The sequence below is a fragment of the Pristiophorus japonicus genome, chromosome 15, assembly GCF_044704955.1.
Source record: "Pristiophorus japonicus isolate sPriJap1 chromosome 15, sPriJap1.hap1, whole genome shotgun sequence".
NCBI classification, from domain to species: Eukaryota; Metazoa; Chordata; class Chondrichthyes; family Pristiophoridae; genus Pristiophorus; species Pristiophorus japonicus.
In genome coordinates, this window is record NC_091991.1 from 9,336,760 (window position 1) to 9,349,989 (window position 13,230).

Genomic DNA, 13,230 nt, shown 5'->3' on the forward strand with positions numbered 1-13,230 from the left:
AACGCTACAGCATCGTTTGAACGGCAGATCAAAGGATTTCCTTTCGATAAGAGGATGGAGGACTAAGGTTTTGCTTCATGTTCACTGCTGTGTTTTGTAGATGCATTTAACCCTATAAACCTATTGTAATACATACAAGTTTATTGGGATTTTTCCTCAAGGATGTTTGTTTTTCCGCACTCTGTGATTTACAGGTACCTTTCTGTATTGCAGCTTAAGAATTACGGAGATGTGGCATTAATTGGTTAGAAACGATAAATGTCTCTGTTCTCATACGAGCGCTTAATGCACACATACCGTATTCAGCCTTGCGCTATTTTAAAAACAGGATTAACCCGTTAAATTAAAATAAACAGATTAGCCCTGCCTTAAAATAGCACAAAGGGAATCATAGGATCTTACAGCACAGAAGGAGGCCATTCAGCCCATCGTTCCTGTGCCGGCTCTTTGAAAGAGCGATCCAATTAGTCCCACTCCCCCTGCTCGTTCCCCACAGACCTGTAAATATTTCCTTTTCAAGTATTTATCCAATTCCTTTTGAAAGCTACTATTGAATCTGCTCCCACCGCCCTTTCAGGCAGAGCGTTCCAGATCACAACTCGCTGTGTAAAAAAAAATTCTCCTTATGTCTCCTCTGGTTCTTTTGCCAATTACCTTAAATCTGTGCCCTCCATTACCGACCCTCCTGCCAGTGGAAACAGGTTTTCCCGATCTACTCTATCAAAACCCGTCATAATTTTGAGCACCTTTATTAAATCTCCCCTGAACCTTCTCTGCTCTAAGGAGAACAATCCCCGCTTGGGAATTAAGTGCGTGCGGTAGTTGGTTTAAAGGGTACAGTAAGTCCAGGCAACTCTCGATTATCCGCACACGTATGCAACGGAAACCGTTGTAACGACATTTAAAATTCCGTGTGTGCGCTTGCTGCCGACGTCACTTTGAAACTCTGATGTTCCTTTCGAATGTTGCCTGTTGAGCCTTGCTTTTAAGCGCTCCACCTTGCCTCAGCTCCCGCTGCTGCTCGCACACAAGTCCACTGCCTCTCATAATTCATTAAAATGCCACGAACAGTTACAGGAAGTAATCAACAAGCCTATTGGTCTTTAGATCTAGAGGACTAGAATTCAAGGATTAGAAGATACGCTACAGCTATTGGTTAGAGCACACCTGCAGTACTGTGAGCATTAACTGTAATGTCAACTCGCTCTAACGGAGAAATCGTTTACCCGGCATAGCCCAATCCCCGAGGGACCCGGACAATCGACAGTTGCCTGTATATTGATTTGGAGTTTATTGCCATCTCTGGACAGTTTATCTCAGCTCCTTTTCCTGCTGGCATTTCCCCTTTAAATCAACTTCTGCTCACAGTTGATAACCACGTAATATTTTCTGCTCATTTCACACAAAAGCATGCTGCCCACTGTGGCTCAGTGGGCAGCACTCTCTCTCGCCTCTGAGCAGGAAGGTTGTGGGTTCATATCCGACTCCAGAGACCTGAGCATGTAATCTGGCTGGTACTCCCAGTGCAGCGCTGAGGGAGCACTGCACTGTCAGAGGTTCTGTCTTTTGGATGAGACGTTAAACCAAGGCCCCGTCTGCTCTCTCAGGTGGATGTAAAAGATCCCATGGCACTATTTTGAAGAAGAGCAGGTGTCTTGGCCAATATTTATTCCTCAACCAACATCACTAAAACATATTATCACATTGCTGTTTGTGGCAGTTTGCTGTGTGCAAATTGGCTGTCGCATTCCCTACATTACAAAAGTGACTGCACTTCAAAAGTACTTCATTGGCTGTAAAGCGCTTTGAGACGTCTGGTGGTCATGAAAGGCGCTATATAAATGTAAGTCTTTCTTGTTAGGTTCCCATGATCCCATGTACCAATTTTCTTGTGGCTTCCAGCACTGTTACCTCCAACCATGGGTTTCCCAATGGCAATGCCCCTGTCTGATGCATTTTGAAGAAGAAGAAGAAAAAAAAAATGTAAGATTAACGGGGGCTGGCCAAGACTTGCAAAGTGCCCTGTGTCCGTGCACAGGTAGGTCAGCATACCTCGTTCTGGCAAAATGATTGGAGCAGGCGAAGATTCCCTTTCTCAAAGGAATCTAGGATAGCAGATGCGATGGGAGCTTGACTTTCCTTTGATGACTCTGCACGAAAGAAGTCATGGCAGGACAAGGTGACCTGTTGGGCTAACACCCACCTAATATGCTGCCGACCATTTTGGCAAACATTGCTACACCTCCCTGCCGACAGGCACCACCCAAATGCAAAGCTCCTCCATCTGTTACAAGGATGTGTGTTGCCAACGTGAACCATAGGTCTGGCAATGCTGGCTGCAACCTCCAGCCTAGTATCAGCTCCTTGGTGGCGGAGTGTGCCAAACCATGCCAACATCCTCGCCACTGCCTCATGCTGCACTGTCTCCACCCAGGAAGCCAACAGTGAGCGAGTCCTGCGTTTGGTTGCCCCGTCATTTGCCTGCAGACTCTTGCTCACCCGTGGGGTTTCCACACCCTTCAAGCAAACCAAGCTTTGAAAGTCTCCTTTTGCGGCACAGGGGTAAACCATGCAAAAAAAACACTCCTATTTAGGAGTCACGCTCAATCGCACCCTGTCATATAGACAGGGTCAACTTGATCCAGAAACTGGCCGGATCCACATGGGGAGCAGACGCTCCAACCCTCCGTACTCTTTGAGACGTCTGGTGGTCATGAAAGGCGCTATATAAATGTAAGTCTTTCTTGTTAGGTTCCCATGATCCCATGTGCCAATTTTCTTGTGGCTTCCAGCACTGTTACCTCCAACCATGGGTTTCGCCCTGGTGCACTCGCCCTGGTGTACTCTACAGCGGAGTACTGCTCTCCGGCACGGCTATCGAGTCCACAGGTCAAATCTGTTGATGTCCAGCTGAATTCCACTATGAGAATTATCACCGGTACATTTTTATCGACACCAGCACCGTGGCTCCCCGTGCAAACATCACACCACCACACCTACGCCGCGAATATGCCGTCTCCAGAGAATACAACCACTACACCAGCAAAGACATGCCGATCCATGCCGACGTGACCAACCTACCACCAACCCGTCTCAAATCTACAAGGCCATTTTGGACCGTCGCCCGAAGCCCTTCAGCGATCTCCCCTCAGCCTTGATGACCGATGACGAAATGTTTGGAAGAACTGCGACACATGGAATGGATTCCTTATCGAGGAGCCCACAGTACAACCTGAAGGATCAAACCTTCCTCGCAAACAGTGGACAACCATCAACCGCCTCAGAACCGGTCACGGTCAATGCTGCCACCTTCTCTGGGGATAGAAGATTAAAGCATCCCCACCATGTGACTGTGGAGCTCCTAATCAGACCCTGGAGCACATCACTGAGCACTGCCCTCAGAGGGAATTCACAGGCAGCCTACAAGATATCCACGCTGTTACACCGGGAGCTTTGGCCTGCATATCTGACTGAGATATCGACATTTGATTTGCTTTGGTACGACCATATGAAAGAAGAAGAAGACTCCCTTTATTTTAGCCTGTCACTGCTTGACCCTTGCTCCCCTCGGCCTTGGCACGGCACTGGCCAACAGCACTGAAATTCCTCTTGAGCCTTTCCAAAAGCTGCAAGGATTTTTGGCCCCCTCTTCTGCCACATCCCTTTAATGGTCCACGCCCCTTTAAATTTCACCGCAACACAATTGTCTGCTCCCACCACGAGTGTGTTGCCCGCGCTGGTCCAAATCTGCATCTGAAGGTGTGAATAATTATGTAAAATTTGAAAGCGCATTACCAATCTGGTAGAGTTTGCACCAGTTCCCAACCATTTAGAACTGACTAGTACCCAACAATGGGCTCCAATAAACGCTCTGGGACGATGGTGCATCAAAGCAAGTGGATAATTTTCTGGGAATTTCCAACCCTCTACATACTGTGACAGAAATAAATAAACTACAATTTTTACAATCGATTATTTTAAAAGTATTACAAGTGACTGTCTTATATTGATGGCCCCATGTTCCGGTTTTGCCCTCTCGTGGAAACGACACCTCTATGTCTACCCTATCAAACCCGTTCATTATTTTAAAGACCTCTATCAGGTCACCCCTCAGCCTTCTCTTTTCTAGAGGAAAGAGGCCCAGCCTGTTCAGTCTTTACTGATGGGTATAACTTCTCAGTTCTGGTACGATTCTATTAAATCGTTTTTGCACCTTCTCCAGTGCCTCAATATTCTTTTTATAATATGGAGATCAGAACAGTACACAATGGAGGAGACTAGAACTGGTTACAAGCTTGCAGATCAGAATTACATAATGTTGTATTGCATCTACAGCATAGGGACAGGCCGTTCTACCCAACAGGTCCGTGCTGGTGTTTATGCTCCACTCGAGCCTCCTCCCACCCCTCTTCATCTCACCCCATCAACATATCCTTCTATTCCTTTCTCCCTCACGTGCTTATTCTGATTCCATTAAAATTGCAGGCAGACAAAAATGAAGACAGCATTAGAGACGTTCTACTTACCGTCGCAAGTTTCTCAATATATTCATCCGGGGCTCCCAGGGATGCAAGTCCTATTTCCTGTAGGAATTACAGGGGGTATCAAACCAAAGGGGTGTTTAGTAACAGGCCTTAAATGAAAGATGTTTACCAGCCAGAACACGATAGAATCAGGTGAGGAGTGACGTTCGCCCCATCTTTGTTCACCAGAGAAAAAAGCAACCCAATGTCCCCTCACAGAGTAGGGATAATGGGCGGGTACTCAAATTGGCAGGATGTGACTACTGATGTCCCGCAGGGATCTGTGTTGGGGCCTCAACTATTCACAATATTTTTTAACGAGTTAGATGATGGCATAGAAAGTCATATATCCAAATTTGCCGATGACACAAAGATAGGCGGCACTGTAGGCAGTGTAGATGAAAGCATAAAATTACACAGGGACTTCGATAGATTAAGTGAATGGGCAAAACTGTGGCAAATGGACTTCAATGTAGGCAAGTGTGAGGTCATCCACTCTGGACAAAAAAGGATAGAACAAGGTACTTTCTAAATGGTAAAAAGCTAAAAATAGCGAGTGTCCAAAGAGACTTGGGGATCCAGGTACATAGTTCATTAAAATGTCATGAACAGGTGCAGAAAATAAGGCTAATAGATGCTGGCCTTTATATCTAGAGGACCAGAATACAAGGGGGTAGAGGTTATGCTGCAGCTGTACAAAGCCCTGGTTAGACCACACCTGGAGCACTGGGAGCAGTTCTGGGCACCACATCTTAGGGAGGATATATTGGTCTTGGAGGGAGTGCAGCGTAGGTTTACCAGAATGATACCTGGACTTCAAGGGTTAAGTTACAAGGAGAGAGTACATTAATTAGGGGTATTCCCTAGAATTTAGAAGGTTAAGAGGTGATATGATCAAAGTTTTCAGGATATTTAGGGGAACAGATAGGGTAGATAGAGAGAAACTATTTCTGTTGGTTGGGGATTCTAGGACTTGGGGACCTAGTCTAACAATTAGAGCCAGACCTTTCAGGAGTGAAATAAGGTAACGCTTCTACACACAAAGGGTGGTAGAAGTTTGGAACTCTCTTTCGCAAACGGCAATTGGTGCTAGATCAATTGTAAATTTTAAATTGGAGATTGATAGATTTTTGTTAACCAAAGGTATGAAGGGATGTTGGCCATAGGTGGGTATATGGAGTTAGGTCACAGTCAGCCATGATCTTATCAAATGGCAGAACAGAATTGAGGGGCTGAGTGGCCTCCTCCTGTTCCTATGTTCCTATGTTCAATAACGGTGTATTAAATCATTCCAGAGTTTATTCCTCCCCGATCCTACCCAGCGTCTGTTCTGTGCTGTGCCAAGAACCTCCTGCCATCAATCCTAAATTTTGCCTTTTTACTTCAGCAACAGCACCTTGCATTTAACATAGAAAAACATCCCAAGGTGCTTCACAGAGGCATATTCAGGCGCAACATGGGCACCGAGGCAAAAATGGAAATATTAGGGGATGGGCGACCAAAAACCTGGCCAAAGAGTTGGGTTTTACGGAGGGTCTTAAAGGAAGAGAGGGTGTTGGAGCGTTGGAGAGGTATAGACAGGGAATTCCAGAGCTTAGGGATGAAGGCACGGCCGTCAATAGTGGGGCGAAGGAAGTCTGAATCCCCTTGACCTGGTGTCACAGTTTAGCTTAAAGATTTATGCACCTATAACATCACCTCCTTTATCGGTTTCAAAAGCCCGGGTTTCCACAGTCTTCCCTCACAACACAGACCACGACAGTACGGATGGTCTCTGTGGCTCTTCCCAAAACCATGGGAATGTCTCCCGTGTGTCTCCCCAAACCGAGCTGGACGCAGTGCTCAATGCGTGGTCTGACCAGAGCCATGTCCAGTCAGAGATTGCGTAGGAGAAGGCATGCGCGGGGTTAAACCCTTGCCTTCGGCACTCCCGGTGCAGAGCTTTGTACGCTGCGGACGAACATTAGGGCTAATTCCCCGATCGGGCAACTCCCAATGAGGAGGCGTAGACCAAGGAACCAGGGACCCACAATTCCAGGCTTATCATTCATTGAAATTGGCCGTAATTTCAGTGAGGGGTCCATCAGCAGGCATTAGGCCCCCGATTAACATATATAAGGGGTGGGGGGGGGGGTCTCACACCTTTGGGACGCCTAAAGGTGGGCTCCACGAATTTAGCAATGGGACCGATGCTCAAAGGACACTCATCTCACTCATGGCTTCCATAGACTAGAAAACAAAAACTGTTCCCCATCCAAGCAGTTGTCATCACTCATATATTTGGAAACACTCCAGGATGTAATTTGAAGTGTGGTGTACTTACCTGTGAAAACTGGGCAAAGTTTGGATTGGCAAAGAGTGGCACATGTCCCAGCAACTCATGACACACGTCCCTAAAGATGGGAAGATACACGTTAGAGAGTAACATCATAAGAGTCTTAATCGGGCAGAGGAGGGTACTGGTACACAAATCACTAGAAGTAGTGACACAGATCAATAAGGCCATAAAAAAAGCAAGCCAAGCACCAGGGTTTATTGCTAGAGGGATAGATGGGAAAAGCAGAGAAGTTATGCTAAACTTGTATGGAACTTTGGTTAGACCACACTTGGAGTACTGCTAACAGTTCTGGTCTCCATAGTATAAACAGAATATAGCGTCGCTGGAGAAAGTGCCAAAAAAATTTGCAAGGATGGTACCAGAACTGAGAGGTTATAACTATCTAGAATAGAAAAGAAAAGGCTGAGGGGTGCGAGACTTTGCACTGGAAGGGGAAGTTTTTATAAAATTAATTCTGTGGAATGGGCGTCGCTGGCAAGGCCGGCATTTATTGCCCATCCCTAATTGCCCCTTGAGAAGGTGGTGGTGAGCTGCCTTCTTGAACCGCTGCAGTCCGTGTGGTGAAGGTGCTCCCACAGCACTGTTCGGGAGGGAGTTCCAGGATTTTGACCCAGCGACGATGAAGGAGCAGTGATATATTTCCAAGTCAGGATGGTGTGTAACTGGGAGGGGAACGTGGAGGTGGTGGTGTTCCCATGCGCCTGCTGCCCTCGTCCTTCTAGGTGGTGAAGATCGTGATGTGGTAAAACGTACCGTTAAGAACCTAGCAATTGTTATATTAGTTTGTGGGGACAATATTGAGATACCTGGCACTTTCACACATGGAAGAATTTCACTCCACGACTTTTAAAAAGTCCAAGGGGATGAAATTGCCGCTTTCGTTAAGGGCATCAGGCCACGGAGCGGCGGGGAATGGCCGTCCAGTTTCTGCGCAATGGCCATCGATCGCACAATTGCCCTCATGCGTTTTTGCGGCGGTGGGCATATTGCCCCGTGCCCCCACCCTTCCACTTCCCCCCCGGTGCTGCCACAGCCTCCGTCCTGCATCATCAGAACGCACCCCACCAAGGATCCATCCCAGAAGCGAAATTCAGCTGAAAAAGTCTAGTCACCTCTTGATGCTGCCCACGGGGGGTTTGTGTGTCGGTGCACAGTGCTTGCTGAAGACCCCCGGTGGTGGTTAAAGGTTAGTTGGGTTTCGCAGCATTTTTGTCGGTGACGTTTTCTCTGACTTTTTGATGCCTTGCTGACAGCGCGCTTGATTGACAGTGCTCCAGGCTCCGCCAACTCCAAAACAGGAAGCCCTGACTGAGGAGGCTGGGCTTGAGGAGGAGAGCGAAATGGGGGCAGGTCTCGCATCAGTCATCTCCTCTCCAACAACAGAGACCAACCTCAGTGCGGGGGGGGGCCTAGCTGCAAAACCTGCCCTTTAAGAAGGCCAGGGAGCAGCTGCCTCATTGGGAGCAGTTGGCCAGAAGCCGAATTTCGCAGGTCCTAAGGCCACTCTGCCCCCACACCGCTGCAAACAGCCCATTCCCGCCTGCAATACTGCTCCGCTCCCTTTTTTACCACCGTAAAACGCTGAATTTTGGTCTAATCACCGACGCATCCATTGCGACAGTAATGACTGCACCAAAGCAGTGGGCGCGTCGCGCCCCATTTCAGGCGGAGAACAATTTCTGCCCTCCAAGCTTCTAGTCTCCCCTCAAACAACTGTTAATTAAAAAAAAAACACTTACGGTTCGGGCGTGTACATGGGTTTCGAGCCATGCCGGATGTACTGAGTGGAATGAAAGACTCGGAAGGCGAGCCCCGCCAGGAAATCCCGGGAGGACAGGAGGCCAGCCACTGGACGCAGACGGAACCCTGTGCAAGCTTTAGACCGTGAAATAAAAGGTAGCACTCAGTTTCTGTTTCTGGTGCACTTCTCCTTCAACCAGCAAGTAACCAAACGTAACGTTGCAGTGAGATTCCAGGCCGGACAGACTTTGCCCTTCCGAAGTAGTCAGGTTTTTCGTTACTTACAGTTACGCGGGTGAATTTTTCTGGATTTGGGCTCACCTCGCCAATCGTGACATGAGCGGGCCAAAAATAGCGGTCGGAGGCTTTCGTGCGGGCGGACGCTTCTGACCAAACTTTTTTTTTACGAAAGTACCTGGTGGTCCCGGGGGAACGAACACTTGCATTCCAAGGCCTAGATACACAGCCCAGCGCAGAGGCCCCACATCCCAGGAACGTAAGCGCATCCTGGGATCACGTGGGCCTGGGCCACCAATCACAATGTAATATTCTCATTGATAGTATCGGTGAGTTCCGTTTGTACGGAGCTCCCATTACTATCAATGGGAATATCCCCCAAAAACACAGAAACACAACACAATAAATTAAAAAAAAACACCTCACATATTTAAAATTAATTGAAATTAAATGTTTTCGGAAAAAAAAAATGTTTTTTCAAAATGTTTCACAAATGTTTTAAAAGGGTTAAAATTAAACTTGCCTTAATGGACAGGATTTTTAATATAAAACTGATTGATAACATTTTATTTTTCTATCTTTTAAAACTCTTGCCCTGGTAAAAGCAGGAGAGCGTTCCAGGATTGTGACCCAGCGACGATGAAGGAACGGCCGATATATTTCCAGGCCAGGATGGAGGTGGTGGTGTTCCCATGCACCTGCTGCCCTTGTCCTTCGAGGTGGTAGAGGTCGCGGGTTTGGGAGGTGCTGCCGAAGAAGCCTTGGCGAGTTGCTGCAGTGCGTCCTATAGATGGATAAGCCGACATTGATGGTGGATAGGGTATCTAAAGGGTAAATTTTACAATCGCACGTTCCACCTGGAGTAGACCACGGAATCGCAGGGCGTCACTTTCAACCCATTAATACACACAATGGCTCTGAAATTGTGGCCTCTCTAGGTGTGTCCGATGTGTGCACATGCCTGAAGTGGCCCCGACCCGCATATTCCGGCTTTTGACAGATCCAGCGCATCCCGGGAGAAGACCTTTGCGGGCGGAGATTTGGGCTATTTGCCCAACTCTTGCCCAGCGAATGTCCTTCAAACTCTGATTTTGCCAGCACACATCGGACATACCCAGAGTGGCCGCAGTTTCAGAGCCATTGTGTGTATTAATGGGTTGAAAGTCACGCCCTGCGATTCCGTGGTCTACTCCAGGTGGAACGTGCGATTGTAAAATTTACCCTTTAGATACCCTATCCACCATCAATGTCAGCTTATCCATCTACTGGATGCACTGCAGCAACTCGCCAAGGCTTCTTCGGCAGCACCTCCCAAACCCATGACCTCTACCACCTAGAAGGACAAGGGCAGCAGGCGCATGGGAACACCACCACCTCCACATTCCCCTCCAAGTCGCACACCATCCTGACCTGGAAATATATCGGCCGTTCCTTCATCGTCGCTGGGTCACAATCCTGGAACTCCCTCCCTAACAGCACTGTGGGAGCACCTTCACCACACGGACTGCAGCGGTTCAAGAAGGCGGCTCACCACCACCTTCTCGAGGGGCAGTTAAGGAGGGGCAATAAATGCCGGCCTTGCCAGCGACGCCCACATCCCAAGAATGAAAATGTTTTAAAAACTCTGCAGCCCGTATCTTATCCCGCACCAAGTCCCACTCACCCATCACCCCCTGTGCTCGCTGACCTACATTGACTCCCGGTTAAGCAAGGCCTCGATTTTAAAATTCTCATCTTTGTGTTCAATTCCCTCCCATGGCCTCGCCCCCTCCCTATCTCTTTCATCTCCTCCAGCCCCACAACCCTCCGAGATCTCTGCGCTCCTCCAATTCTGGCATCTTGTGCATCACCCGATTTTAATTGCCCCACCATTCGTGGCCGTGCCTTCTGTTGCCTGGGCCCCAAGCTCTCGAACTCCCTGCCTGAACCTCTCCGCCTCACTACCTCTCTCTCCTCCTTTAAGACGCTCCTTAAAACCTTCCTCTTTGGCCAAGCTTTCGGTCACCTGTCCTTGTATCTCCTTACGTAGCTCGGTGTCAAATTTTGTTTGATAACCCTCATATGAAGCGTTTTGGGACATTTTACTACCTCCCCACTGCAGGGAGCAGCATGCTAATGCAGGAGGGAATGGCTACGAAGCCAGGTCGCTGATTGCAGTGCAGGCAGGCGCAGCAGGAGGGGCGAAGGAGTAGCAAGAGTCCATAGAAGGATGTGATAGATGCCCAGGAGAGGCGTGAATCTGGGACTCAGAAGAGGAGAGGGCCCAGAGGCAGCACGGGCCAGCCCACACTGCGATGTGTGTGCGCACTTGGTCTGTGCAGCAGAGCGTCTCCAGTTAGTCTTGGGTAACCTTTGCCACTGGACCAAGACCTCGCTCTGTCAAGCCCGTGTGGTGGCTGGTGTGCAACGGCCACCCCACGTTAAAAAAAATCCACGCACAGGCATCTTCCACCCTTCAAGATTTAGTTCGGGATCTGGAATATTAGGTCCTTCATAGAAACACCTGTGAACTCATCCCTTTTTGGCGTGGAAGCAAGTCAACCTCGCTTCAAGGGACTGCCTAGGATATGATATGATTATGTTAAAGGAGCAATAGAAATACAAGTTGCTTTTTATGCTACTCACACTGTAGGAAGTTGGAGATATCCTCAAGTTGGGGAATGTTATGCTCACGATAGCCACAGTACTGCTCCAGCAATGGAAAGACCCGATTGTGTTCCTGGCAAGCGTGGGTAGGGTAGAGGGTCTTAAGTTCTCTAAATACAGTACCCCAGGTGTCCTTCTCATCCTCTGTGTACTCCACCATGGGAATGACATCGCCACTGTGACAGGACAGAACGGCAAAGTTACATAACGCGAACGTTAACGATGCCGTAAAAACTGGAGCTGGCCAAGTTTGGCCTCCAATCGTTGCTACTCTTGCGTGAATGATGAACGTGCTTACAGGAACATAGGGACAGGAGGAGGCCATTCGTCCCCTCGAGCCTCCCCCACCATTCAATTAGATCGTGGCTGATCTGTAACTCAATTCAGTTTACCCACCTTTGAAACATAGAAAGAAACTTACAGCACAGAAAGAGCCATTCGGCCTGTCGTGTCCAGGTTAGCTCTTTGAAAGAGCAGTCATGCTCAGTTTCACACCCCACTTTTCGTCCTGTAAGTTACTTGTCCTCAAGCAGCTGTCCAACTCCCTTTTAAAATCATTGACGGAATCAGCTTTCAGTGCCTTTTCAGGTCGCGCGTTCCCGATCTGAGTGGAGAAAACTTCTCCTCATCTCCCCTCGAGATCTTTCGATTTTGAATCTGTGACCTCTGCTTATTGACCCACGCGCCAGAGGGAACAGTTGTTCTGTATTTACTCCATCAAAGCCTCTCAACATCTTTAAAACCTCTATTAGGTCACCTGTTGACCATGTCCCTTGATAACTGTCTTTCAGATGAGACGTTAAACCGAGGCCCCGTCTGCTCTCTCAGGTGGACGTAAAAGATCCCATGGCACTATGTCGAAGAAGAGCAGGGGGGAGTTCTCCCCGGTGTCCTGGGGCCAATATTTATCCCTCAATCAACATCACTAAAACAGATTATCTGGGTCATTATTACATCGCTGTGAGTGGGAGCTTGCTGTGCGCAAATTGGCTGTCACATTTCCTACAGTGCCTCAGTGGCTACACTCCAAAAGTACTTCATTGGCTGTGAGGTGTGCGGTGGTCGTGAAAGGCGCTATATAAATGCAAGTCTGTCTTTATTTCTTTCTTATCCTTACCCAACAAAAATCTATCAGTCCCAGTTTTGAAATTTTCAGTTGACCGCCACCAATCTCAACAGCTGCAGATCCCCGTTACCCTTTGTGTGAAGAGGTGCTTTGTGACATCACCCCTGAACGGCCTGGCTCTAATTTTAAGGTTATGAATGAGCAGTAACTCACTGGTTAACATCTCTGTGAAAATAGTGCGAGAGTGCTCAACGTCCAATCGGAAGTTCGATCCTGGTGTGCCTAATAACGTTAGCACTAAATTTGGACTTATATCACATACAGAAAGCTGATCTTGTTTTTAATCTTTCTGTCCAGTCAACTGCCTTGGCCTCTTCTCCTTTTACTTTGTACTTTTCTGATTTTGTTTCTTCAATTGTTAAGCTTCTTGACTGGGAGTGTTTCCTCTTTCCTCACATTCTGTTGCTAGATCTGTGACTCAATCGCCCACCATTCCCGTTGTCCCTGCAACCATTCTCCAGCAATCGACCTGCTCAACTGGTAGCAGATGATAAATCCCTGAAATGTCCACAAAGTACCGCAATACCGTGCCTTCCCCTATAAGTCTCCCTTCGCCAACAACATGTCTTCTGCTAGTTGGACCTAGTTGTTCTTTTGGACTATTATCAGTTGCAACATCT

The 13,230-nt window shown here is 47.9% G+C and overlaps 1 protein-coding gene across 2 annotated transcripts in view; it reads right to left on the reverse strand.

The window, feature by feature from the left end:
* pah (phenylalanine hydroxylase) overlaps positions 1–13,230 on the reverse strand; it is an 85,803-nt gene that overhangs the window by 16,159 nt on the left and 56,414 nt on the right. For both annotated transcript variants that reach the window (XM_070901541.1, XM_070901542.1), the window contains 4 exons: positions 11,464–11,660; positions 8,601–8,736; positions 6,847–6,916; positions 4,527–4,583 (listed from right to left, as the gene is read on the reverse strand). In XM_070901541.1, the coding sequence (XP_070757642.1) occupies positions 4,527–4,583; positions 6,847–6,916; positions 8,601–8,736; positions 11,464–11,660 (460 nt within the window). The remainder of the gene's footprint in view (positions 1–4,526; positions 4,584–6,846; positions 6,917–8,600; positions 8,737–11,463; positions 11,661–13,230) is intronic.